The sequence below is a fragment of the Spinacia oleracea genome, chromosome 5 (assembly GCF_020520425.1).
Source record: "Spinacia oleracea cultivar Varoflay chromosome 5, BTI_SOV_V1, whole genome shotgun sequence".
Classification (NCBI taxonomy): Eukaryota; Viridiplantae; Streptophyta; class Magnoliopsida; order Caryophyllales; family Amaranthaceae; genus Spinacia; species Spinacia oleracea.
This window is the reverse complement of record NC_079491.1, coordinates 4,003,924-4,029,967: the sequence shown is the minus strand read 5'-3', so window position 1 is coordinate 4,029,967 and position 26,044 is coordinate 4,003,924. Positions and strand designations below refer to the sequence as shown.

The 26,044-nt window shown below is 34.0% G+C and overlaps 2 protein-coding genes across 2 annotated transcripts; one reads left to right on the top strand and one right to left on the bottom strand.

Annotated features, from left to right (window-relative positions):
* Nucleotides 1-14,084: 14,084 nt before the first annotated feature.
* LOC110783136 (uncharacterized) lies at nucleotides 14,085-21,262 on the bottom strand. The gene is made up of 10 exons (XM_021987442.2): nucleotides 20,902-21,262; nucleotides 20,360-20,524; nucleotides 19,802-19,982; nucleotides 19,662-19,718; nucleotides 19,509-19,579; nucleotides 18,934-19,012; nucleotides 18,787-18,846; nucleotides 15,209-15,294; nucleotides 15,011-15,071; nucleotides 14,085-14,636 (listed from the first exon to the last, which is right to left on the bottom strand). Exons 1-10 carry the CDS (start codon nucleotides 21,105-21,107, stop codon nucleotides 14,250-14,252), a joined length of 1,353 nt encoding a protein of 450 aa, XP_021843134.1. The 5' UTR covers nucleotides 21,108-21,262; the 3' UTR covers nucleotides 14,085-14,249.
* Nucleotides 21,263-21,986: 724 nt separating this feature from the next.
* On the top strand, nucleotides 21,987-25,758 carry LOC110783147 (putative acyl-activating enzyme 19). The gene has a single exon (XM_021987453.2). The coding sequence runs from the start codon at nucleotides 22,191-22,193 to the stop codon at nucleotides 25,617-25,619; it is 3,429 nt and encodes a 1,142-aa protein (XP_021843145.2). The 5' UTR covers nucleotides 21,987-22,190; the 3' UTR covers nucleotides 25,620-25,758.
* The last annotated feature ends 286 nt before the right edge of the window (nucleotides 25,759-26,044 follow it).

The following is a 26,044-nucleotide window of genomic DNA, read 5'->3' as shown; positions in this document are numbered from 1 at the left end:
TATTTAATTCTTGGACCCGGACCCAAACCCGCCCCATTGAACAAAGACCCAGATCCGCCCCAGATCCACAGGGTCTAATTTTTTTGGACCCAGACCCTTAAAAATGGACCGGGTCCAACTGGATCTGGATCGGGTCTTGGACCCATTGCCATCCCTAGACGTGAGTCCACGAAGGTAGTTTTTTTGGGTTAAATTTTCCATAAGATGCAGTAAATGTGCACCAAACGTAACCATTGTTTAACTTGTATTTATTTACTTGTACAGTAAATTTTTATTTAATTATTGAGGCGATGCACCAATGATTAATTTATTGTTCCCTCTTGGTTTGGGATTTATCAATAAGCTGACACCTGAGTTTTGTCTTTTAGTGAACAAGTTCCTATTTTTTCTCTTTCTTACTGTTACTATTTGTCAGCACTGTCCACACTGATTATTTGGCGTACGAATACATGTATTTCAATCTTTTTATTTTTCTCCGTATTTATTACGAGTAATTGATAAGAAGAACGACCCTATTGAATCGGACCTTCCTCGCATATAAATCGGCATAAATTGGCTCGAGTACGCATCAATTTCAAGTTCTTCGGATTTGAGCGAACGATAAGGGAAATCTCATTCTTCAAACGTAAAAATTAACGGGCAGGAATCGAAGATACATGTGACACCTAAAGAAATAAAGATGGCATTGAGTCGGCGCCGATACGAGACACGACGTATTTCCAGCATGATACAAGCATGGCCAGATACAAGTACGCACTCATGATATAAAAATCACGACATAGCACGACCTGCCACAACAAAACCATGCATATTAATTTGCGTGAAATTAGGCTTAGGTACGAACCCACATGAAAGCTACGCCCAACACGAGGGGCTGCATTTTTCTAAGTTTCGACACCACTAGAACCAACACATAACAAGTGCGTTTGTCATGGATGAGGTTCGTTCAGATCCAAGACACGTGGGCCCGACACGAAGCACAATCCGACCCAAAATCATCTTTAGACTGATACCTCAAGACCGTCAGATGAAATCTAATTGTAGTTTGTAAACGAGCTAGTACTCGTATTTCTATGTGTTGTTCAAATAAAACTATATTTCGAATAAATGCATGAACAACTAAAATGAGTGTTGCATCTATTCAGAAACGGAGAGATATAATATGATTTTTTTAATATTTTTTTTAAGATATTATATGATGCACGCACATATAAACATAAAAGTAGGGCCGTAGCACGCACGCATGTGAAGGGTGAAGCTGCTGAATGCTGACCATTCCAAAATTCCTAACCTTTTATAAACTGCTATGGTTTATAATAGTATGTACACCATATCATGTCACCATTTATATACTTCTATTTCCACTTCAGATGACCGTCATTACCAATGCGATAAAACTATAAAAGGGATCGGAGTATATCCTTCTTTACAACTTCGACACTATTGGTTCATTCATTCATGCATAATTGCTACAGTAACAAGATAAAGAAATACTGTACAAGTACCATGAAATATAGACCTGTCAAACGGGTCGGTCGGGTCGGGTTGTAAAAATTTACTTTCGGGTTCGGGTTGAATCGGGTCGGTCACTTTCGGGTTCGGGTTTACAAATGCTTGTTCAAGACCCAGAACTTCCGGGTTCGGGTCGACCCAACGGGTTGAGAGATTTTAAAACGCGCATTATATTTTCATTAATTTAGGTGAAAAATATACAAAATATTGGCACAAGTTAACAAATTTTCCTACGAAAGTTTATATTTTGTCAAATTCAATCATAAAATGGCGTATAATTCAAATTAAAATCATATTACACAGAACAATAGTAAAAACAATTTTCTCATAATCTCATTTATTGCTATAAATACAATGATTTTCAATCGGTCGGGTCTAAAACGGGTTCGGTCGGGTTTTGACCCATTCCTTTTCGGGTTGTTCGGGTTCGGATAAAATCGGGTTACGGGTCACAAAATCTTGTTCAGGACCCAGTATTTTCGGGTCGGGTTCGGGTCGGTTTTCGGGTCGGGTCGATTTTTGACATCTCTAATGAAACATCATTTGTGGTTAGGTAGATGGAGTAGTAAATTTTTTTATTTTATATACTCCCTCCGTTCCTAAATAAGTGTCCACTTTCTAAAAATAGCGTTCCCTTATAAGTGTCCACTTTCCATTTTTGAACATACACTTTTCCCACTTTTCCATACATTTTTCCCACTTTTCCACATACTTTTCCTACTTTCCATAAATCATTATTATTTTTTCTTACACATTCTACACTTTTCCCACTTTTCAATCACCACATCCACTTTTATTTGTACTTTATCAATAAACAATTATCTACTTTTTCCTTTCCAAAAAAAAAAACATGCTCGATCATTACCTCTTACACACAATTCAGTTTTATTAAATCCCGCGTAAATGTCCAAAGTGGACACTTATTTAGGAACGGAGGGAGTATTTAGATAAGTTAGGATATAGTGTTGAGAAAAAATTATTCTAACTTTTGTTATATCTTTCATTTAAAAAGTAAAAAAAATAAAACATTATTTGTGGTTATGTCCCTTAAGTATTGCATAATATATTCTATGGGTTCTTTTATTTAGTTAAGAGTGGTATTATATGTCTGGGTGCGTAGGTTAGTAGATTTGTCGTTTAGTAATATAATGACATAATGGGAATTGGGAAGTTTGAGATCATACGAAGTAGTGAATGTGAGAAATATTTGCCGTGCTTTCTCATTAATTTTCTCAGAATGTATACATAGTTAGGTTAGGGTTTAGCTAAGGCTATTCTAGTAATTACAAAATTACAAAAATAATTCAGTTACATTAATTACAAATTATGTATTCTATCACACCCCCGCAGTCGAAGCGGGAGGTTTACGTACGGTAAGACTGTCCCGAAATTCGTCAAATAGTATGTGTGGAAGCCCTTTTGTGAAAATGTCGGCAATCTGATAACGAGACGAAACATGTTGAACACGTACTTCACCATGTTTCACTCTTTCATGAACAAAGTGAATATCAATCTCAATATGTTTAGTGCGTTGATGTTGTATCGGATCACCAGAAAGATAAATGACACTTACATTATCGCAGTAAACCGACGTGGCCTTGGTGATCGGACAATGCAATTCAAGAAACAAGATTCATAGACAACGTTAGCCACACCCCTGTACTCGGCTTCAATTCGGCACCGCACCTGAGAAAATTAACAAAGAGGAGATAGAGACAATGTATGTTTTAGGAGCGATTTAAAAAGAAAATGGACAATCTTTTAAAGACGGAGAAAACACATAATGAGTAGAACTTTGTAACTTGTATGTATGGCATTATTTAATAGGTTTCCTGTCAAATTAATTTACTACCCCGTAGTATGTAAGAGAAATTCTAATCTAGTTAGAAGTTAGACTGTTAACATTTCTTAGGTTAACACCCTGACATAACTTAACGCATCAAGAAAAAAAACATTAGCATTTATAAAAGGGTCGATATCTTGATGGATGAAGCCTAAAAAGATTATGTATACAATAAAACTCTATTCTTTTCACCATTTTCTTATTCCTTATTAGATCAGGTTAGACCAACAAAATTCAGACCAAATCAGAGTAGACTAGAAAAAAATAAAAACACTAATATAAAATATTCAAACCAACTCAAATCAGAAATTTGAAAAATTAGACCAGACCAAACGAATACGTGATGAAGATAAGAGAGCCTAAGTATATAACTAATTGTATGAAGACATATTAGTTGATGGTAGGGAAGACATTATTATATTGATCGATTGATGATACAATTTCAAGAAAAGAATCAAAGAATAAAAATAGACCGTACGTTACTGACTACCCAATTTGCGTAATCACATCATTTGAAAAAAATTGCACAAAAGAAATTTCCAATGGTTCAATCAAGATGTTCTCCATTTTGAAATTAAGATTCTTGACGCACTAACAAATGTTAATATGTGACACAATTCGTAGCTTTTAACGCCTTACAAAAATGATCATCATTAAATCAAACACAAAGTAGATTGGTGGACCTTTCTTTTTGGGTATTATCATGCACTAACATGCTCTTTTTGCAGCTTTTTTTTTAATCATAATATCCCAAAACAAATTAAAAGTAGATAGGTATATGCTTCTCATATAAAAGATTGATCATAAATTCATAATGTATAACCTCTTGTAGGACATGCACCTTGATCAATTGTGTCCTTCATTTTTTGCATACATTGGATCAAATTATCATACTATACATGCATCCCTATCTTCTTTATTTCTAAGGGTGTCTCTTGACGTGTGAGCGGCGATTAGTTGACAAACTTATTCTTAGAGCTGATCAATATGTGCCCGGCCTGCTGGTCCGGTCCGAAAATTATCGGGTTTTGGGTATAAGATTTCGGCCCGATTTTCGGACCCGGCCCGCTCCGGACTTTTTTTAAAAATTGCGGGGTTTGGGCAATGCAAAACAAGAATTTTAGTTATAAATTTGACCCGGCACGATATTGGCCCGAAAAGTTGCTATTTTTGGCCCGAAATAGCGGATTTTGGGCACACAAAATTGGCGCGAAGCTGTCCCGACCCGACATTATTGGCAGATTTGTATGTTCTCGGCCCGGCTTGAACCTGGCCCGCCTTTTTATCAACTCTACTTATTCTCCTTTCTCCATATAACACCAACTATTTTAAAATTTTGTTATCTTCAATTAGTTATTTTAAAGATTTGTTATCTTCAACTATAAAGTTTGGCAATCTGTATGATTTTTTAAACTTCTGTCTGTCTGGTCTTATCCTTTCTAATTTGGTATGTTTTTTTTTTTATAGTCTGGTACGGATTATGGTTTGATCTGAATGTTTTATATGAGTGTTACTTGTTTTTTCTGGTCGGGTTTGGTCTAGTTTAGTCTGAATTTTTCTTCTCTGATTTAAAAAAGAATACTATCTCCGTTTCAAAATGTTTTTATACTTTCCATTTTAGTCTTTTTCATAATATCTTTTACAATTTGCTTTATTATATTTTTTGACATAAAATTTTATTGTCTTACCATTTTTACTCCACAATAGTTACAATTTTCCACTCACTTTCTCTTACTTTATTCATTTTTTCTTACACCCTCACCCACCTTTTTACACATTTCTCTTACTTTATTCATATTTTATTACATTCAACCAAATAGTAACAATTAAGATCTTTATGAAATATACGTAGTAGGTAGTAAGTTATAAACAATAAGAATAAGGTGGAAAATAATGCCTTTTCTACATATAACACCAAGCCATACGCTTTTTTATGTCTTTAACAACCCGTTTGGTAGCTGGTCATAAATAGCTTCAATGAGAATGAATTTGTATGTAAATTTGTAAGAAAAAACAATATTCATTCGCATGATAATGCTAGTTCATTCAACATTATCTCTTTTTACTTAATAAATTCTCATTACCGTCTATTAGTTACCGGCCATTTGGCGGGAGAACGGTATTGGGTGAGAATGCAAATTTATGAAGAAAACACCAAGTTTGAATTAAAGTTTGACTAGTATGAATCCCGTGCGATGCACGGGTTTCAATACGGAGCACTTTTTTATTTTTTAGAATAAAAACTTTAAGATAACTTGCTATTGTATTTATTTTGCATTTGAGATAACTCCCTATTTGTAATTCTATCTTATATTTTATAAGGAATTTTTTTTTTTGAGGAGATTTTTTAAAGGAGATAATTGTATCTTTTTCTCTTATTATCTTTTACCATCAAAGGTTTAATGTAAATAAAACTCTATTACATACTTGATAATTATCTAAAAATATAAACTAATTGTATATTAAATAGTTTCGTTTTCCCGTAACCATCTCTTAAACTGTAAACATAAACTTTGTATGGAACCCAATCATTCATCGAAATTACTTTGTACTCGTCGTTTAGATGATCATATCCAATACCGAAGGTGCTAATGTGCTATACCATTTGATACCAATAGAAGATTCTAGATTTATCTGATGATAAACTTTCGTCAACGGATTGAGGAAAACCAAGGCCGAGGGATATTGATTATTCACTCCACACGTACAAAAGTAAGAAGTCATTGCAAGAAGCTATGTACAATCCTTAATGTATACTTTGACGTAAAGTTATCCGAAAACATGTATTATTTGGAATTTAATTTAACCGAAAACATGTATTATTTGTTAGTTTAAGTATGACTTTAAAGAAAGCCACGAAGGCAAAGCTTATAGTTAATTAATGAACGCCACTTATTCGGGCTAAGAGATAGGAATAAAAAGTGAATGGGATCCTTACTATTAAGGTAATTGAAATTACAATTACAATTTTATTAATTACCAATAACTACAATCGGCGTGCTTAAAAAAAAAACTATCCAAGTAAAATCCATTTTTAAATATTCCTCAATTGCACAGTAGCAGTCTACTATAATTTGTTGCAGCAATCGCCCTCCTTAAATTAAATATATACTCCACCATCGACTTTAAAGAATACTACGGTATGAATAAACTTTGTAAGCATGTTCAGCTGAATTGCTTGACCGTGTTAAGCTCGGACTAAGATTATTATCCAAGCTTTTAACAAACTTAGTGCCATAATATCTGCTAAATTTCTAATGATTTTACCAAAAAAGTTTGACACCATTAATTAGTTTATCACTAAATCTTGAGCGAGCAATGTTTCATCCGTGTGAAGGTATCTTCATATCCAACATGTAGTTTTTGGTGGTTGTAAAATGGGCGATTAGGATGAGGGGATGACTAATTTTGAGTAATATTCTACCTTGTTCTATATGTGCTTGGTGAGCGACTCAATTGAAAAAGGAATATGGATATATATACAAAAAGTTAGAAGAGAAGTAGGATAATTTTTTGTTGAAATCTATCTTTATCATATTATCTACAATTTAAATCATGCAAGACTCTAATATTATTTATTTATTTTTAATATTAGTTAATTCCATGTGATGACGTGGAAATCCTATGTGGACGCTCTAAATGTTCTCCAAAAAACTCCCCTTTATATGTATATATTAGATTACCATGAACATTATGATGTTATTTTTCTTGCCAAACACCACTTTAAATTCATTATCATTTCCACCATTTATTATCGATTACTAAGCAAGTAAACACCTCTAGAATTATGAAAATTGCATGTTTTTTTTTTTTTTTTTGATTACTAAATGAAAGAGGTGCGAAACTAATATGTTAAGATTAGCTTACATCTCAGTTCTAACTAAAAACTTACAAAAGATATTAAACCACTTATTTTTCTTTTAAGTTTTATTGGTGCATGATTGCATGAATGGGGGTGGTACGTACATTTTAGGTACAGAGTTTTTATATTTCCCATTTTTGAAGAATAATTATAAAAATAAATAAAATAATGATCGTATATACTCCCTTCATCGATCAAGTTGGCTTCTACTTCAAAAGATAGTCTAACTTTAACATTATACAACAACTTTTACACTTCGATCGATCTTCTAGAAAAGGTTTCAGATATTTCATATGTATAGTTTTGATTTTAATTAAGGTACTACGAAGTAGAATTAACTCCTCAATTAAAAAAAGCTAGTTATATAACATAAGTTGGTGGAGTTGGTGGGGAACTCATAACTGCGAAATGCTTGGGAGTGGCTCAAGCGATGACCTGCGGAGCTGGGCTGATTAACCTGTGCTAGGTGCTGGTTCAGGTAGGGGGTCCCTTCTTCTTACCTATTAAAAAAAAAATATATATACCTTTACTTTTCACTCATAAAATATGTTAGGTCTTCATTTCTTCAATCTTTCTCGACGTCTATGGTGTAAATTTTTAATTTCTTTGTTACGGAGTATACATATATAAACGCAATATATAATTTATTTATTTATTTGACCGTCTTTAAAGATATTGAGATCTTTATTCATTTCAAATTTCACAGAGTAAAGACTCCATTTCTAACGAAGATTTGAAGGTCATTGGATCGAAAATGACCATAAAAAATTTTTAGTCACGATTTTGAAAATATTCTCTAGTACGTTTGAACTACGAATTTAGTTCATTTTGTTACATTATCAATTAGCTAGTAAAATTTGTTTATCTATTTAATTAAATCCAATACTCATTGATCGATCGATGTTTTTTTTTTTCCAATTATACTCGACCTTTTGTCAAAAAAAAAAAAAAAAAAAAACTTAATTTACACATTTATCACACCTACATGATATATTATTGCAACTTTAAGAATAGGAAGCTAGCCAGGAGACAACATGGAGAAAAAGAAAGAGGGTGATAATGTACGTTAGACGTAATATTATACTACTCCAAGTCCAAGTCGCAAAAATTTTAATAGCTTTTTAGTGGAAATGTCAAAATACCTAGAACCCTAGTTTCAATTTAATTAATTAATTGGCAATTATAATCTAACTTAAAGCCCATAATTATTATTGGAAAGGCGAAACAAAATAGTAAGACTTTTAAAAAAGATGACCTTGATATATCGTAAAGTTAGGAAGCTATATGCTATAGTTTGTTCCCTATAATTAATCTTTAATAGACCTATTTTTGTAATTAGCATATTAGAAATTATAATGTTACTTTTGCTTTCATTAATGTCGATTTTGTAATGAATTTTGTGGCTTTTGGCAATGTGCAACCTCCGGTTGTCCATAATGGGTGACATGACTGTCCTTACGTGATTGTCTTGCTATATACAAACGTAGTTCTAAGAGCAATAGCAAAGAGAGGTTGTTAGAAATATTAATCTAGAAAAATCTAGATAATATGTTTGTAGAAATTTAGTAGGAAAATTTCTAGAATTATCCTAAGAAAAATCTAGATAAATGACAAGCGTAGAAAAATCTAGAAACTAGGATACACCCACTATAAATATGTTGTATGCATGAGTTGAGAGGTGAGCTAATCAATAGAGCTCCCAAAAAAATATGAGTGACGGGTAGAAACAAGAGTTCTACCAAAGATATAAGTAAGAGACATGGGCTCTCGCAAATATCGTTGTACAATTCTTATTAATGTAATCAATGATGAAAATGCAATTTTGTTATATAATTGAGGTCTATCAAAATTTCCGAGTGCGTCCTCAAATTTCAACCAGAGGTTTGTCAAGAAGTTTGTTTAGCCTTTTTAGAGGTTTGTTGACAAACCTCTTATTGCTAAAGAAAGTTACTAAAAGTTACAAATGTAGAGGTTACTAATTAGTAACCGGTTCATCTTTCTCACTTGACAATTTTTTGGTGGGCCTCTGTCAAAATAAATGATAAGAAAATATAATTTTGCTTTAATTATTTTTTTTATAAACATTTAAAAAGTCAAGTAATAATATAATATGTATTACTGGGCCCTACGTACAAACCATTTGATAGGTTTATCTATTATTGAAGAAAGGTTTGTTGGGAGGGAGGTTTGTACTATCATGATGTAGAATAAGAACAAACCTTTGTTATTGATATTGCCCTAACTTCTAAGCATTTTTGGAACTCTACGTACATGAACAAATAGTCTAAATACGTAGGTGTATGGTGAACCAAAAACAACCATTTTTCGATTTATTGTACTCTGGTTTATACAATGAATATGGTGTTTACAGTAAGCGAAGGATAGTTCATCAACCAAAGAAGGAATTCATAGCATATCATAATCAATTGATGTGGAAAACACTTCAATGGACTTTGGCGAACTATAATTGTAGACGGTTTAATAAAAATAAATAATATTCTAGAACAATTCTAATTTATGATGTCAATCTTGCCCTAACTAGTTTTGTTTTGAGGGAAGTAACGTAATTACATACCTATACTGACAAGGTAAATGATTTTTCCAAAGAAATCAAGGTGAATTTCTCCTTAAATATAGACAACTCCTAAATATTTTGTGTAATTTGTATGTGTATGTAACATAATTTCATTGCTTTAAAATAATCATAAATATTCTTTGTATTATGACACACTTACACAGACACACTCCTAAATTAATACCACAAGTAACGCATATATCTATACTGTTATTAAATCTCAATGGCATTTTATGTCATCTCGCCACATGTCGCCGTTATTAGATGGTAAGGGACATGTCATAGTCACATTGACATACATGTCGCCACCAATAGATGACAAGTGTCATGGCATAGCCACAATGACATATAATATTTTCTTACAAAAAGACGAAGAAATGCAAATATCAATGTTTGAACCCATGACTTCATGTTCATAAGTTCGAACTTTAACCACTAATCCAAAAATACAACTTATGATATTTAAGCAATCGAAAACATATAAGTTATGTTTATTAATACCTTGTATTAAAACTTTAATGCCTACCATAATTATACGGAGTACATTTTAATAATTTTCTTATGAAACTAAACTATACTTAATTTTTTTTTTTTCATTTACATTTTCATTTAGGTTCATTCATAATTACATTTTTTAGGAGGTCAGTTCATATAAATTTACCTAGAGCAATAAAAAAGAGAGTATTACACGTAACAAAAGACTACTTCATTTTAAATTTAAATTTACGGAGTAGTTTACTAAGATGTTTAACCAAATTTTATATTGAATCACCCTTACATAAATAAAATATAAAAATAAATTATGCACAAATATTTATCTCATGTTATATTTAAGTATTTAATATTAAACTATTGTAATTATTTTTATTTAACTCATTATCAAGATTAGTTCTCAAATTATATATAGTCATCGGGGCATCGCCGGGGACCCTGTGACAATAACTAGTTAACTATCCTAAATATACTTTTGTTTTTAACTAGCCAAAAAAGTCGTATAAAAGAGTAGAATGGTGTAAAACTAGAAATGGTATAAAAAATGGAATATTAATACTCGATCGATACGTAAAAGAGACGAGACCATCTTAGCTTGTTACTTGGTACAATGTTAAACCGAAGTCTCCTTGATTTTATGATTGATCCAATGGAGGTTGTTTTTTCGCATATCAGATAACACACATATCAGCTAAAATTCAAATAGGTAAAAGACAAAATAGTAAGTATCATTCTGTAAAAAAAAGTATCATTCTGTTAAAAAAAATACCATTTTTGTTTAAAAAAGTACTATTTAATTATTTTTTTGTCCTTTTTCCTATTTTATCTTTTGCTATGATATGTATTTACAAGCACATATCTGATATCCGAAAATACTTCCTCGATCCAATGACCTTATCTTCAATTCTTTTATGGAGTCATTTTCATTTATTTGCCTTTGCCACATCACTTTCAACTTTCACATTCACATCAATTTATTTATTTTTTGAAAAAGAAAAATTATGTCATCATAAGTTTCATTTGTCTTTATTTCCACTTGGAATTAAATATCAGTTTTTTAGGTCCCACTTCACATGCCTTATTTTCCTTAATCTTTGACTATTTAATGGGCCTCTCTTATACCTTAATAATAATATACTTCGTAACTACTAATCCATTTGTGCGTTGGGATTAATCGTCTCATATCTAAGAATTAGAGAAAAAAGGAATAACATGTAAACTTGATGGAATACTTTATTATCACATTATTAATTTTAGGACGGAACTATACAAGAAATTGTGCTACTAAAGACGGGAAATTCCGTCGTTAAAGGCAATAATCGTTAATTAACGACGAGATTTTCTAACACGAAACTGTCATAAAAGGGGGTCGTCATTAATAAAAAATCTCGTCGATAACCCCTCGTACAAGACATTTGAGACGGTTGGCCCCGTCTTTGTTTGGTTACTAGACCTTCGTAAAAAGCTTTTCCGACGCTATTTTTGACCTATCGCTATTATATTGTCGCTATTATATTGTAGTGTCAGATTTGCCTTTGATATGGACTTTGTATTAGGCAAAGTAAAATTATCAAAAGCATATTCTTTGATCTAATTAATTAAATATTTAGAATGTAGTTCTAAATGATTTTCATTGTGTTGTCCATTAATTTGATGAACTTTTTTAAAGATGGTTTTTATAACACAGCCATTACACTAGAAGCAAATGTAGAGTGTTAATTGGTTTGAGGAAAAGAGTCCATAATTGGGTAAATTTATGACAGAGAAAGTTGTATATTGTCTCATAAGATATTGTTTAAGGTGGGCTATATTAATTAGCACTATAAATGGATGAAGTTGAATTTTTTTTAAGGGATAATTAAAATTATAATCATAGGATATTAGCAAAATTTACAACTTGAAAAAGTTTAATTTAGTTAAGTGTTTTAATGCTAATCAAGTCCTAAAGAGAATGGGTAACCATGATAAATTGATGATAATTAATTATAGTGATGTTTCATGTTAAGCTTGGACCCCATCAAGGACATCACAATTACAAATTCAATCTTAAAAAAAGCTTTAGCTTCTTTTACTCATAATGTATACTTAATCATCTTTGCTTCCTCAATCATAGTTTGATTACTTTCTTTTTTCTTTTTAATGATAATTTTCTTGATGTTTATGGTATCGCTTTCCTCAACTATGCATTTTCTCCATTTCTCGATGCTATTTCTTTTGATATGCGCTGATCTAATTAGGTTTAAAGTGTCTAATACGATCTTAACATAAGATGAACTAAACAAGACTTTAAACATGACTTTAAACATAGTTAAAAGGTCCTACGCGAAAGAGTTTTACGAGATGTAATTGTTAATAAAATCACTTTTGAAATTGAATCAACAATATTAAAACATGGTGGGCCTAATGTGTTCATTATGGTATCATATCCCATTAAGATTGTCTCAAATCGAGATAAAAGAAATGTGTTTGGGTAAGATAAATCCACTTTTGACCCCAAAAGATTAAGATTAGAGTACTCTATTATTATTATTTGCATCCAATAATTACAAGCCAACTACTATTAAACTCAATGTTAGCATTGATTATGATTATGCAAAGAGCTTATAAAATTTGTTGAAATTGATGGGTGTCAGTCAGGTAGCATGTCAGTGACGTACTTTGCAGTGAAAACACCCAAATTTATTATTCATATAATAATAATCCTTTTAATAACTCTCAGACTCAACCCCAATCTCAACACTGCCAATTTATATTTACACATACTACATTTTATCTACTTTTTTATTATTTAAACTCATATAACACTCTTCCCATTTTTACACATCATCTTGATATTCACCTCACACTTACCTAAACTCCTAAAAAAAGATAATTAACTAAGATAAATTATGATAATATGGTATGATTTGATTTAGTTGAAGAAAAAGTAGAGATTTAAGCGAGTCTTGATTTTTCAAGCTGAACTCCAGACATGCTGTAGTTTTTTACCACACTATCCCAAGAGTTTGGCTTTAGACTCCCTTTCAAGCTCCCCTCCAGACTAGGAATAAACTCACCCTTATTATTTTATATCGTATAAATATTGCAACATTTGTTTAGACACTATAGTTTGATCAATTTTTGTGATTTACCTACACCAATATAAATCTTTGAACGTGTAAATATTTATGAAACGGAAGAAGTAGACCTAAAGAGCGGAGTATAGGGAGGTTGAGGTTTATAAATAGGAATAAAGAAGTATAGGGAGGTTTATAAATAGGAATAAAGGGAAAGATAGAGAAATGAACATTAATTGATTTGAAAAGGGAACCACTTTGATAGATTTGTCTTTGTCTTTTAGGCCCAACCAACTACACTATTGTCTTTAACTTATGAATTATTGAAACATAGCCGTGCTAGTGGCAATTTATCTATCAATGGTTTAGGAATCTACATTAGGATAGGTTTTTGGCATCGTAGTCATCAACCTAAATACTCATGATTTGAACCTTGAGGTTTACAATTGGGAAAATAAACATCGAAATATCACATCGGTCGCGCGCGCCGTAGTCATCGCCGCAGTATAGGTAAGCTTTCCGATCATTTTCGGGTCATTTTCAAGTCAATTGATGTGTACAAGACTATAAATTTTGAGCGGGTTTTAAAATTTTATCAACATACAATGACGACTCTACAAGAGCCCGGTTTCGTACATACAAGTTCAAAAAGGTCGGGTTTTTCACTTGGTGAAAGTCGTTTATGGTTGTTTCGAGTTGTATAGACCCCCGTACATTCACTCTGTAAGAAAAATACCCCATAAATGGCAAATTGGCAATTAAATAAATAAGTTGAGGAATAAGAGAAAATAGAAAATAACTTACAAAAACTCGATTTAGTGATACAACAAATGGCATTAACAAAAAAGCCAAACCTAAACTATCAATTAAAACTTCAATAAAAAATGAAGAGCTAGGCTAACAATCTTTTTATTGTTTAAATTTCTTATCATTTCTGGTTTTCTTTCTGAAATCGCGTTTCTCATCAGAATATTGCTTCTTTCTTAACAGACTGCTCATTGCAGAGTTTAGGGCTTCAGCAGCAGCCGTGAAAACCGCGCTATCTACAGAAACACTTCCTTGCAACTTCTCTAACAATTTCTCTCCTTCGGGTATCTCTGTATCTTCCAAAACTCTGGGCTCGGGATCTGATTCGTGAGATGATTTCTTGAAATCTGACACAACTCTGATTCGCGCAAAGGATGATTCTTTTGAACCAGGTAAATTAGAGGCACCCGTTACCATCCATAGCAAACTTCCTGACAAAGTCATCCCAAGTTTTGTAGGGATGAATGTTTCTCCAGGCACATAAACCACCTGCAGAAAGTCTAGATTAATACTTCTGAAACTTTTCAGCTAATAAAAATCTATACAGTGCATTCATAGAGTAGGGTGTTTACACATTCTATCCTGGCAAAATACTACTTTGTATAAGGCCCTGTTCTTTTTGGCTTAATTTCAGTTTCATAGCTTATTTTTCAGTTCAATTCAGTTCAACTCAGTTCAGCTCAGCTCAAAAGAACAGGGCCTAACTCACTTCTACAAGACTAATTAGAGGCACCCTTGACCATATAAATATAAAATGGAGTAAGGCGGATCAAGGGTAGGACAATCAACAATGGAGACAGACCATCGGTTTAGATAATTACTATAGTTTCTGTTTCAGTGAAATTAAGGTGAAATGCACCTACCTTGAGGGTGGAAAGCTTTTTGGCTGAGAGGTCACAGCTCAATAGTAATATCCCTTGCAAGCTGAAAAATGAAAAAGGAAATCAAACTAAAAAAGCAGATATAAGACGAGAATAAAAGGAAATTTCAAAGAGCAATGTTAAATACAGAACATCAACATGAACAGATAAAAAGACCAAGGAATTTCTTCAAGAACTTGCCTCTGAATTGCAACTGCAACTAATGACCCATCACCAGTGGCGTATAGATCAGTAACAGCAGGATGGCTTTCCTCTGACAAATTTGCCTTCATTGACCAGGAATAGCACTTAGTGTAAGACATTCATAGAATCAACAATTAACCCAAAAAAAAAGAGAATATCTCAGGCAGGTCGTGGTCAACTTCATAATAAACAGGAGTTCACAAGTTAGTTCACAAGTTAGTCCACAACGAGCTATGTTACTCCGACAAGGGTACGTGTGAAGGATACACATACATATCGAAGAGCCAGACTCATCAGGATTCGGTTTGATTAGAAGTAGGAAGTATTTCTTCCTAGGAAGTTCCAATGTCCTAGGAAATGCCAAAGGTTGTTTGGTTGGATAAAGGGGATTTTCACTGACCTAGGGTTGGTTGACATATACTAACATATATGCAATTGTTTAGTTGACACTAACATAAGAAGTGAAACTGCATAGGAAGTTCTACTACCTACAAATTGGAGTACTTCAGTTACCTAGGTATGCAACTTCTCCCCATTCGGTGGAAAGAACAACTTCCTAGGAAGTTCCACTTTCATATGTTATTGCCAACCAACCAAGTGCACACATATACATACAACTTCCTAGAAAGTTCCACTTTCATATGTTATTGTCAACTAAACAAGTGCACACGTATACTGTATACACATTCTAGGAAATTTAAGTTCCCTTGTATTTATATATGTTAACCAAAGACACACTCCTAAATTGGAAATAGCATTACGAAATATAATTTTAACCGTAGAAGACTTTTTGCATGAGCTTTCACATACAAATACTTCTTTTCTTGTGATACACTTATACGTTGACTTATTTGTTATTTCTTGTATAAAATTCTGGTCTTCTTATCTCAAGCACATTTGTGAATACATATTGCATAAATATCTGGTCTCTATCCATCTCCTTGTATGTTTAACTACGAATTGTGGCTCCAAGGTGAACATGAGGAATTCCGAATGACACCTCCGTCGAAATGTCAAATGTGCACATGGGTTAGGAAGGATGAAGAGTCAAAGTAATATAGATAGTTTCATGACTTTTATACTTGCTAATAGGGTCATTCAAGCATAGCACATATCACACCTTTTATTACCCCAACACTACAATTATGTTGCCATGCCCGTGCTAGGCATCTATCTCACACCTCAAACGGATAAGGATACTAATGTGAATCATGGGCCAATTGACCAGTTAGGTAAAAATAATGGTAGTCGGTGACAATTTGATAAATAAAAATAGCCAGTGACAATTTTGGTACTAATAAAAAATAAATCCGACTACAGTTCGCCAGTTGGGCCACAAATTCGGACTGAGCTTGTAAAAGCCCACACGTGGATACCATTTCAATTTTTTTCTACTAAACTTGCAACCACAAGATCTTTTTGGTTTTCTTTCTGTTAATTATTAACTTTAAACCTTAATAACATTATGCTTTGTATGTAATTAAATATTTTTTGGTGGGTGTTTAAGCTAATGTATTGATTTGATTTTATGGCTAATCGCCTCTAGTTCTTGTATGTATAGAACAAGCCATCAACAAATATTATGATTTTGTATAATACGTACATATATTTATACTTATTGGAATCATAATTGACAAAGTAAGGGAGAGAAGAAAGGGAAAAAAAAGAAAAAGTACAAATATCAAGGGGCAAAAAGGACAAGTGTAATTGTAAGTCACCAGCAGGCTTTTGCAAACTGAATCCAAATTTGTCTTATCATCGCCGAGTTTGTCTTTTATCATCAAATGGTCACCTAAGCATATTTTTTTTACTAGCAAATTGTCCCTAAACACCAATTTTTTTTTTTACCAATTTGGTCCTTGAAATCCCGAACTTTTAAAAGCAAGAAATGACTTTTTGGAATAGTGGAATGACAACCATACTCCTACAATCCTTCTTCAAAAAATTCTCTTAAGAACAGCCTTTTGAGCGTCATAACCTTACACACTCTAATTACGTTTTAGACTTTTAGCCCTCACCCCTACACTCTAATTTTTTTTTTGACGGAAAAGTTAAGCTAGTTTATTAATTAAGGGACAAAGTGCTACACTCTAATTTAAATGTATTTTATTATTTCTATTTTAAGGAGAAAAATGTTTTGAAAATAAATTAGGCAAGTTATTTCTATTTTTGGAGGAGAAAATAACTTAATACGCAAGTTTAATTAGAAGCCATGTCTTCTAATTTTAAAGCAAAGACACTTATCTTTTTCATCATTAAACCAAATCTCCAAAACCTATAAATATAGGTGATCGCCCTCAAATATTCATTAAACATAATTCTCTATTTTCCCGTCGAACTTATATTTGACCTTATTACACCTACATGCGGTCGTTTTTAGCCAAAGGCTCCTTCTTCAAAGTTGTAGATCTTGAAAATTTATTATATTTTACCTCAATCGTTTGATTTCGAGTTAAATATTAGGAGTTATGGCCGTTTCAAAATTCTGCAGCACTATTTCAATTTCTTGTTAGGCCTATGCGGGCTGCCGTGCGCGGCAAGGGGAACCGAAGGGGAGAGAAGAAATTGAAATAGTGTTGCACAATTTTGAAAAAGCCATAATTCCTAATATTTAACTCGAAATCAAACGATTCTTGAGGCGAAGTACAATAAATTTTCAAGATCTACAACTTTGAAGAAAGAACCTTTGACTAAAAACGAACGCATGTAAGTGTAATAAGGTCAAACATAAGTTCGACGGGAAAATAGAGAATTAGGGTCAGGGTTTTACTTTTGTGTTTAATGAATATTTGTGAAGGGTTTTGAGGGTGATCACCTATATTTATAGGGTTTGAAGATCTGGTTTAATGAATGAAAGAGACGAGAGTGTCTTTGCTTTAAAATTAAAAGACATGACTTCTAATTCTAATTAAACTTGCATATTAAATTATTCTCTCCCCCAAAAATAGAAATAGCTCGCCTCATTTATTTTTAAAACATTTTTCTCAAAATAGAAATAATAAATATTTCTAATAAAATACATTTAAACAAAGGTGTTTAGGGTGCCTCGGGTTATCTGGATCACCATACATGACAATGGACCGGGAACAAACCTTTTAGCACATTTTGAACTCATAATATCAGATAAGCACTTTTGTAGCAAAGGTGGTTGCGCTAGAGGCAGGTAGTAACAAGGCTACTCTAATCTTAAAGCCTTTGGCTAAACTGTCCTCCTCAATCGGTCAATCCTCATAGCCGGCCAGGGCATCTGCATTAATCTGATTTTCATCACATAAATTCCTAAACACCATAGTAAACCTAAAGGATCGAAATGGCACTACTTAACCTCAACAACTTAAAGTGCTACTCCTCTAGGCCCTAGTTTACTCAAAACTAATGTTTAAGTAACTATATACCATAAGTTCCATAACTTGCCTATTTTCTAATCCAAAGTTGAAAATTTAGTGACATCGATTGACATGATCAGCTTATTAATCCCCCCCAGGTTCATTTTTCCTCTAGTTAATATGAAGATTAAAAGTAGGGGTTGTACAGAAATGCAGGCAAAAAATTATTTCTCGTGCACACTGACCTACCTCTCTTCCCACCTCACTTGTGCAAAGAAGTGACCCGGATGTAACATCCCACAAGCAAACCTGAAGGAAATCAGAAATCAAATTCAATATAAACTGAAAATAGCAATCCAGGTTCATCACCAAAAACAGAAATAAGACTTCACTCACAGTTGAATCACCACTTCCTGACACAAGAAAGCCCTGTGGGAAATTTGGGTTGCACACAAAAGTGAGGCATGATACAAACCTGAGAAAGATAAAGATAAAGAACTTACTTGAGGTTATACTGGTAATCAGGTTGGCTAGAAGTCTAAATGTGCATAACACCATCGTGGCATAACTCAACTAATTTATGAATTAAAGCGGTATTAGTTTGTACTTTGTTCTAAACCTGCTCATTATGCCAAAGCTGGAATCACTTGCTATGAGTCAAATCGATAAGTTCGTTAAAGGGAACGGAAAAAAATGGTCCAAATTAACAACTATGTGAGGATGTGAGCCTTTCTAATCACCTTCACAACTTTTGAAAGATATAGATGTCAGAATTCATGTTTTGGGATATGTATATGTCATTATGAATAAATTTCAGCAAGCAGAATATCAAAATTTCTGTTAACCTTCCAAGAAATAATGACACAATCACATAAAGTCATGCATCTAAGATGTAAGGCATAATCTTATGATCACCCACTCCAACAAAAAGTGAAAAAACAAACAGAACAAAAATACAAAGATGGACTCACTCTGAATGACCAAGACAGAAACTCTGGATCTCATGGACTCCTTTCAAGGGATTCTTGGGAAACACACTAACCTGTCACAAGAAAAATTACAATAAAGCAAGTGCAAGTGATTAAGGCCTGAATATTCATACAAAAGAATGCAAATAAGGTTACACGAATTTTGAAGTCTCGGTCAGCGCTGACTATGAAACGTCCATCGGGAGAGAATTCCTGCAAGGAGCAACAAGTTCTTCAAAACATGATAGTGCAAATGTAGAGGTAAAGTGGTGGCATTGGGCACTAGAATCACATACCAAACTAGTAATGATGCTACAGTAGTGACCAAAAATTGCCACAGCCTTCTTCTCAGTGACAGACTGATCTTCAGCAAGCCCCACAAGATCCACAATCCAAATCACCCCAAATTTGTCTGCAAAACAGACATACTGTTCATCTTTGCTAATAGCAACTGCGCTTACTCTCTTCTCCGAATTTCTGTTCCATCAACAATCTAGATTACATCATTACCCTAAAGAGGAATAGTAAAAGAAAATGCAATCACAAAACAAAGGCCTAATCATTTCCACCAAAATATACATGCTATCCAGCAAACATGTCAGCCAAATAGCTTAAAGTACGTGCAGACAAATGCTGGATGATCCAGGAAATAGATATCTTTATCTTGTACTGAGTATAAAAAATAAAGAGATACCCTAATCAAATTGGCATGGTGTAAGGTTCAAGAATTCAACGAGTTCTCCTTCTAGTACAATACTACGAGTACTAGCATTTGACAATTGAAGCAACCTTATTATCTGGCGATAACATACCACGACAAAGAGCCAAAGACGAGAAAAATCAGAAGAACTTACACAGTACAAAGGCATTGCCAAGTTTCAGCGCTCCATATCTTAACAAGCTTGTCATCGCCAGCAGAAACCAATAGCTTTCCATTGTCACTAAAACGTATAGCTCTAATAGAATCTTTATGTAGTACTTCCTTGGATTGATCTGCCAATGAGACTGGACAATTCTTGCTGCAAAGTGTGGAAAAAAACTAAAAAAGCTCAACTTTCCAAACATCAAACTTTCACAAATTGATCACCAAATTCAATATCTATATAACATAATTACTCCCTCTACTAAACAATCCAATGAATAACAAAATCAGAAGACTAAAACCCTATTGAATTTTAAGGTCAATTAAACTTCAGCACATCAAAAGCATCCATTTCAAGAGAAACCCACATCAAAACACATCCAGAAATTTCGTTCCCAAACCAGTTCAATCAAATTCCATATCAAAAACCCAAAATCGAGGACTTTCCACAAACATAATTAACATAATACAATGGCATCAAAAACCGTAATTAGCCATCAAAATCAAGTAATTAGTGAAGGAAAAACAACTTACGCGAGATTGAAGATGCGGAGGTCCGACCCAACAGTCACTGCAACGGATTGATCAAAGGGGTGAAGTGCAATTAGAGCAGGAGCGACCTCGGGTTGTGTGTATGAATCCTTCTCCTCCATTGTTTGGGTTTCTTCACTTTCTTTTTCCTCAATCGGGATTCCGTTGGTTACACTGTTACACTTTTCCTCCATCTGAGTTTCCTCCATTGTTGCTACAATTAATTTGCTTCGACTCTCCCCAAATTTGCTTGCTTATTTTTTAGGGTTTTGCAGGGTTTAGACGGTTTAGCCAATCAATGGAGTTGCGGAGTTGCGAGCGTTGGGCTGTCGGATATGTTGTGGTAGGCACTTGGGCTTCCAAATGATCATCAACATGTAAAACTAGTAAAACTCATGAAGTTGAGACTTTTAATAAACAACTTAAATTTAGATTAGCCTCAAGGTGAATCGGGTGCAAGCGTCAAAAAAAAAACTCGAATTCATACCAATTGTCTGTTGGTTCAGTGGAAATTGAGACTGGATTTGGTAGGGCGTACCGCGTGTTCGATCGCCCGCAACAACAATTGGGAAGGGACGGAAACCTATCCACTCATAACTCGCCCCGAATCCGAATTATCCCTAAGGGTGAACGGGTAGTAACACCAAAAATAAAGAAAACTCGAATTCGTACTTAAAGCTCGTGTATGTTCATAAGTTAATAAATAATTCGAGCTTGATACAAGTATGAAAAATTACCCACTAAAATTTGTATCTTACGCACTATTGCTCTTTCAATTGGTTGTCATACGTGTTTTTTAGAATTTAAAGCACACATCACAGTATATGATCTAATGACAAGATGTTGAAGAAACAAGTTTGGTTAGTTTCTCCCGAGATATATTAGAGAATACAATACGTCATACACGGTGTACTTCACTTTTCGGGTCATTATTTGATACATAGTCGTTACGGAGGAGCTTATTTGGGTGCCCCCTCTTGCACATGCTCCCATCTGAAAAAATCGTTATAAAAACATTGATACATACTCCGTAATATCGTTAAATTTTCTTTTTAATTGACAAAATCACACATAAATTGAAATTGTTACGGATAACTAAGTTACTAACCCAATTGTTAATGACTCGCACCGACTCTGACCCAACCCGCCCAATAACCAGGTTTACATGAGACGTATCATAAACAAACCCATCGTCCTAGCCCACCGGGCCGAACCTCAGCCTCGTTGTTACCTGTACAGTCTGTAACTCTGTATTAAGATCAGTGAAGGGAAAGAAACCAGAGAAAAAAAAAATGGAAAATGAGAAGCAGAATCAGCTCTCTTCTTCCTACTGCTGCATATCCCATGTATTCCACCAAACTGCTTCCAATAATCCCAACAAAATAGCCATTATCCACGCCACAAAGCGCCGCAAAAATCTTATTACTCACAAAACCAGCACCATTAATGATGCTAACCCTCCATTATATGACGGCGACAAGTTCTTCACTTTCTCCGAGGTACTATCCGCCGTTGATTCTCTTACCTTCAGGCTTAATCACATCCTCAACGGTGGTGATGATCCCTCCTTAATCAAACCCACCTCAGGTAACATCAAATTGAATTTTAGTACAACAAAATTAGTGGGAATTTACATGAAACCCTCAGTAGAATATGTAATTACTGTTCTTTCTGTATTAAAATGTGGTGGGGTTTTCTTCCCTATTGATCCTTCTTGGCCAAAACAAAGGGTTTTGTCAATAATTTTGTCTTCAAATGTTGGTTTGATTATTGGGTGTTTGAATTTTGAGAAAAATAGTAGTGCCCATTTGGTTGATGAATCACATTGGATTGTAAATTGCTGCAAATTTCATGTTTTGTGTATAAATTTTGATGGGGTTGTTGAACAAAAATGTGGGAAATTGGATTTGTGTTGGCCATGTGAAAGTGGGGATTTTAGGAAATTTAATTATTTGATGTATACTTCTGGGTCTACTGGTAAGCCTAAAGGTGTTTGTGGGACAGAAGAAGGGATTTTGAATAGGTTTTTGTGGATGCAAGAGTTGTATCCATTGAAAGAGGATGATATTTTGTTGTTCAAGACTTCGATTAGTTTTGTTGATCATCTTCAAGAATTTCTAGCTCCAATACTAGCAGGATGTACTTTAGTGGTGCCCCCTTTTGATGAGTTGAAAGGGAATTTGTTTGGTATTGTTGATTATCTATATGATTACTCTATCACTAGAATAACAGCCGTTCCATCTTTGATAAAGGCGATTGTTCCTGCTTTAGAGGGACGGTGTTCTGAACAAGGGCACACTTCCTTGAAGTTGTTGGTGCTGAGTGGTGAAGTTTTTTCTATATCTTTGTGGAAGATGCTTTCTATGACAATGCCCAAGGCTTGTACTATCTTGAATATTTATGGAAGCACTGAGGTATCTGGTGATTGTACTTACTTTGACTGTAAACATTTACCAGGAATGCTCGAAACTGAGATGGTGAGCACAATGAGCAGTGTTCCTATTGGTAAACCCATCTCTAATTGTGATGTTAAGCTTATTGAGAAAGATGGAAAGTCCGATGAAGGAGAGATATGTGTATCGGGTGTATGTCTTTCGAGAGGCTATTATATTGAAGGTAACATCAAACCATTGAACAATGAGCAACTGAGTAGTAAACTTTATTATAGAACAGGGGATTTTGCTAGAAGGGTTCAAAGTGGTGATTTGGTATTTTGTGGAAGAGAAGATCGAACCATAAAGGTTAATGGTCAACGTATTGCACTAGAGGAGGTAGAGGATACATTAAGAGAACACCCAGATATAGTGGATGCTGCTGTAGTTTCCTGTAATGAGCAAGAAGGGCATGTCCATGTCTTTCTCAAAGCGGTTTTAGTATTGAAAGACAATGGAAAATCATCTCAAATTTTGGCATCTGTAAAAAGTTGGATGGTTGACAGACTTCCTTCAGTTATGATTCCAAAAGAAATTCTTTTTACTGATGCACTTCCTATGTCTTCCACTGGAAAGGTTGATTATACGTCACTGCTTAGTTTATTTGCTCCCGTTGATGGTTTAATTAACAAGGGTCATGTTGAATGTGGCGCAGCAACCTTAGACCGTATTAAAGAAGCCTTTTGTAATTCTTTGGATGTTGCAAATGTTGACAACGATGATGACTTCTTTGCAATGGGTGGTGATTCGATGATTGCAGCTCATGTTGCTCATAACTTAGGAATTGATATGAGATTTCTATATATGTTTCCAAATCCTTCATTGCTTCACAAGGCTCTTGTAAACAAAGAAGGTCTTATTGAAGTTGATCAGCAAATAAAGTGGGAAACTTTGCCCAAAACTCAAAAGGTTGACTCGGTTCATTCCTCTGATTCTGGATTAGTTAAATCTAGGAAACACAGAGAAAGTTCGTGGATGGAAAGTGACAGTGATAATAAGCATGGAAAATCTAAGCACCTTAAAGTAGATGCTGATTTATATTCAAATCTCAAGGGTGTGACTTCACATGAATATGCAATCACCCGTTGCAACAAAGTTATGTACAAAAGAAACTGTGGGTTGAATGGGTTGAATATCAAGTGGCCCGAGACCCGGGAATTTGAACTTCCTAGAAACAGCCAAGCTTCCTTAAGAGAAATATGGAAAGTTTCCTTGGATTCATGTGTTGATGCATCACCTTTGATTACTTTCAAGGATAATGAAATCTTAGTATTTATAGGGTCACACTCCCACAAATTTCTCTGTGTTAACGCCATAAATGGTTCCGTAAAATGGGAGATAAAACTACAAGGTCGAATTGAATGTTCGGCTATGATAGATGGAGATTTCTCTCAGGTTATAGTTGGATGCTACAAAGGAAACATATACTTTGTTGATATGATAAATGGTTCCATTAATTGGACTTTTCAAACAGGTGGTGAAGTGAAGTCACAACCAACCCTAGACAAATGCAGAAACCTCATATGGTGTGGTTCACATGATCATACTCTATATGCTCTTGATTACAGAAATCATCACTGTGTTTATCAGTTTCCTTGCAAAGGAAGTATATTTGGCTCCCCTGTAATCGATGAGGGTCGAGATATGCTTTACCTGGGAACAACCAATGGAAACGTGACAGCTGTAACATTAAAGGGTTCCTCATTTTCTATTGCGTGGGAGGTTGAACTTGAAGCTCCAATATTCGGGTCTCTTTCCATCTGTTTTAATGGAAATGTGTTGTGTTGCTTAGTTAATGGGGATGTTCTTTCTCTAAACCCGAACGGATCAACTATTTGGAGGGTGAAAACGGATGGTCCGATATTTGCTGGACCGTGTATATCTAAGGTGCTTGATTTTCAGGCTCTGGTATGTTCTAGGAATGGGAATGTTTACTCTTTTGAATTGGAAAAGGGAAGAATTTTGTGGAAGTATAATGTTGAAGATCCAATCACATCTTCAGCTTTTGTCGATGAGAACATAAAGTTGGTTTCTTCTGATCCTTTGTTACCTGCAGAAAGATTGGTTTGCATTTGTTCTAGTTCTGGGAAAATTGTTTTGCTTCAGGTAAGCTGTGTTATTATAGAAGATGATAATACAGTGGAAAAGATGGTTAAGAAATTTGCAGAATTTAATGTTCAAGGAGATGTGTTCTCTTCACCAGTAATGGTTGGTGGGAGGATTTTTGTAGGTTGCAGGGATGATTTTTTGCATTGCATTGTTGTTGAAGCCTGTCTGGAGAAAGATTAATGAATACATATTTTCATTGTATAGACTTTCAGATAAGAAGTTAAAGAACAAACATTTCAAATTGTTAGAACTTGGACATTTGTAGGATTTGTACCAACATGCATATTCATGGAGTAATATAAGGACTGAATTTATGGGATGAGGGTTGGTAAAGACAAAGGCTACAAGCCTACAAGTACATTACCAAAATTCTAATCACTCAAGTATATAACTATAATTCTCCAGGATAATTGCCTTTAAATTATAATGAAAAAGCTATTAAAATTACTTTCAAATCCATTACCTTATATAGTTATCGATTATGGCTTTGTTCTCTTCACCTGATCCGTTCTGATTTATCTTGTTTAAGGTCTGAAGTGAACAAAGCCTAACACTAATAAAGTGCACTAACTCTTAAATGGACACACTAAATTTATTATAGACCG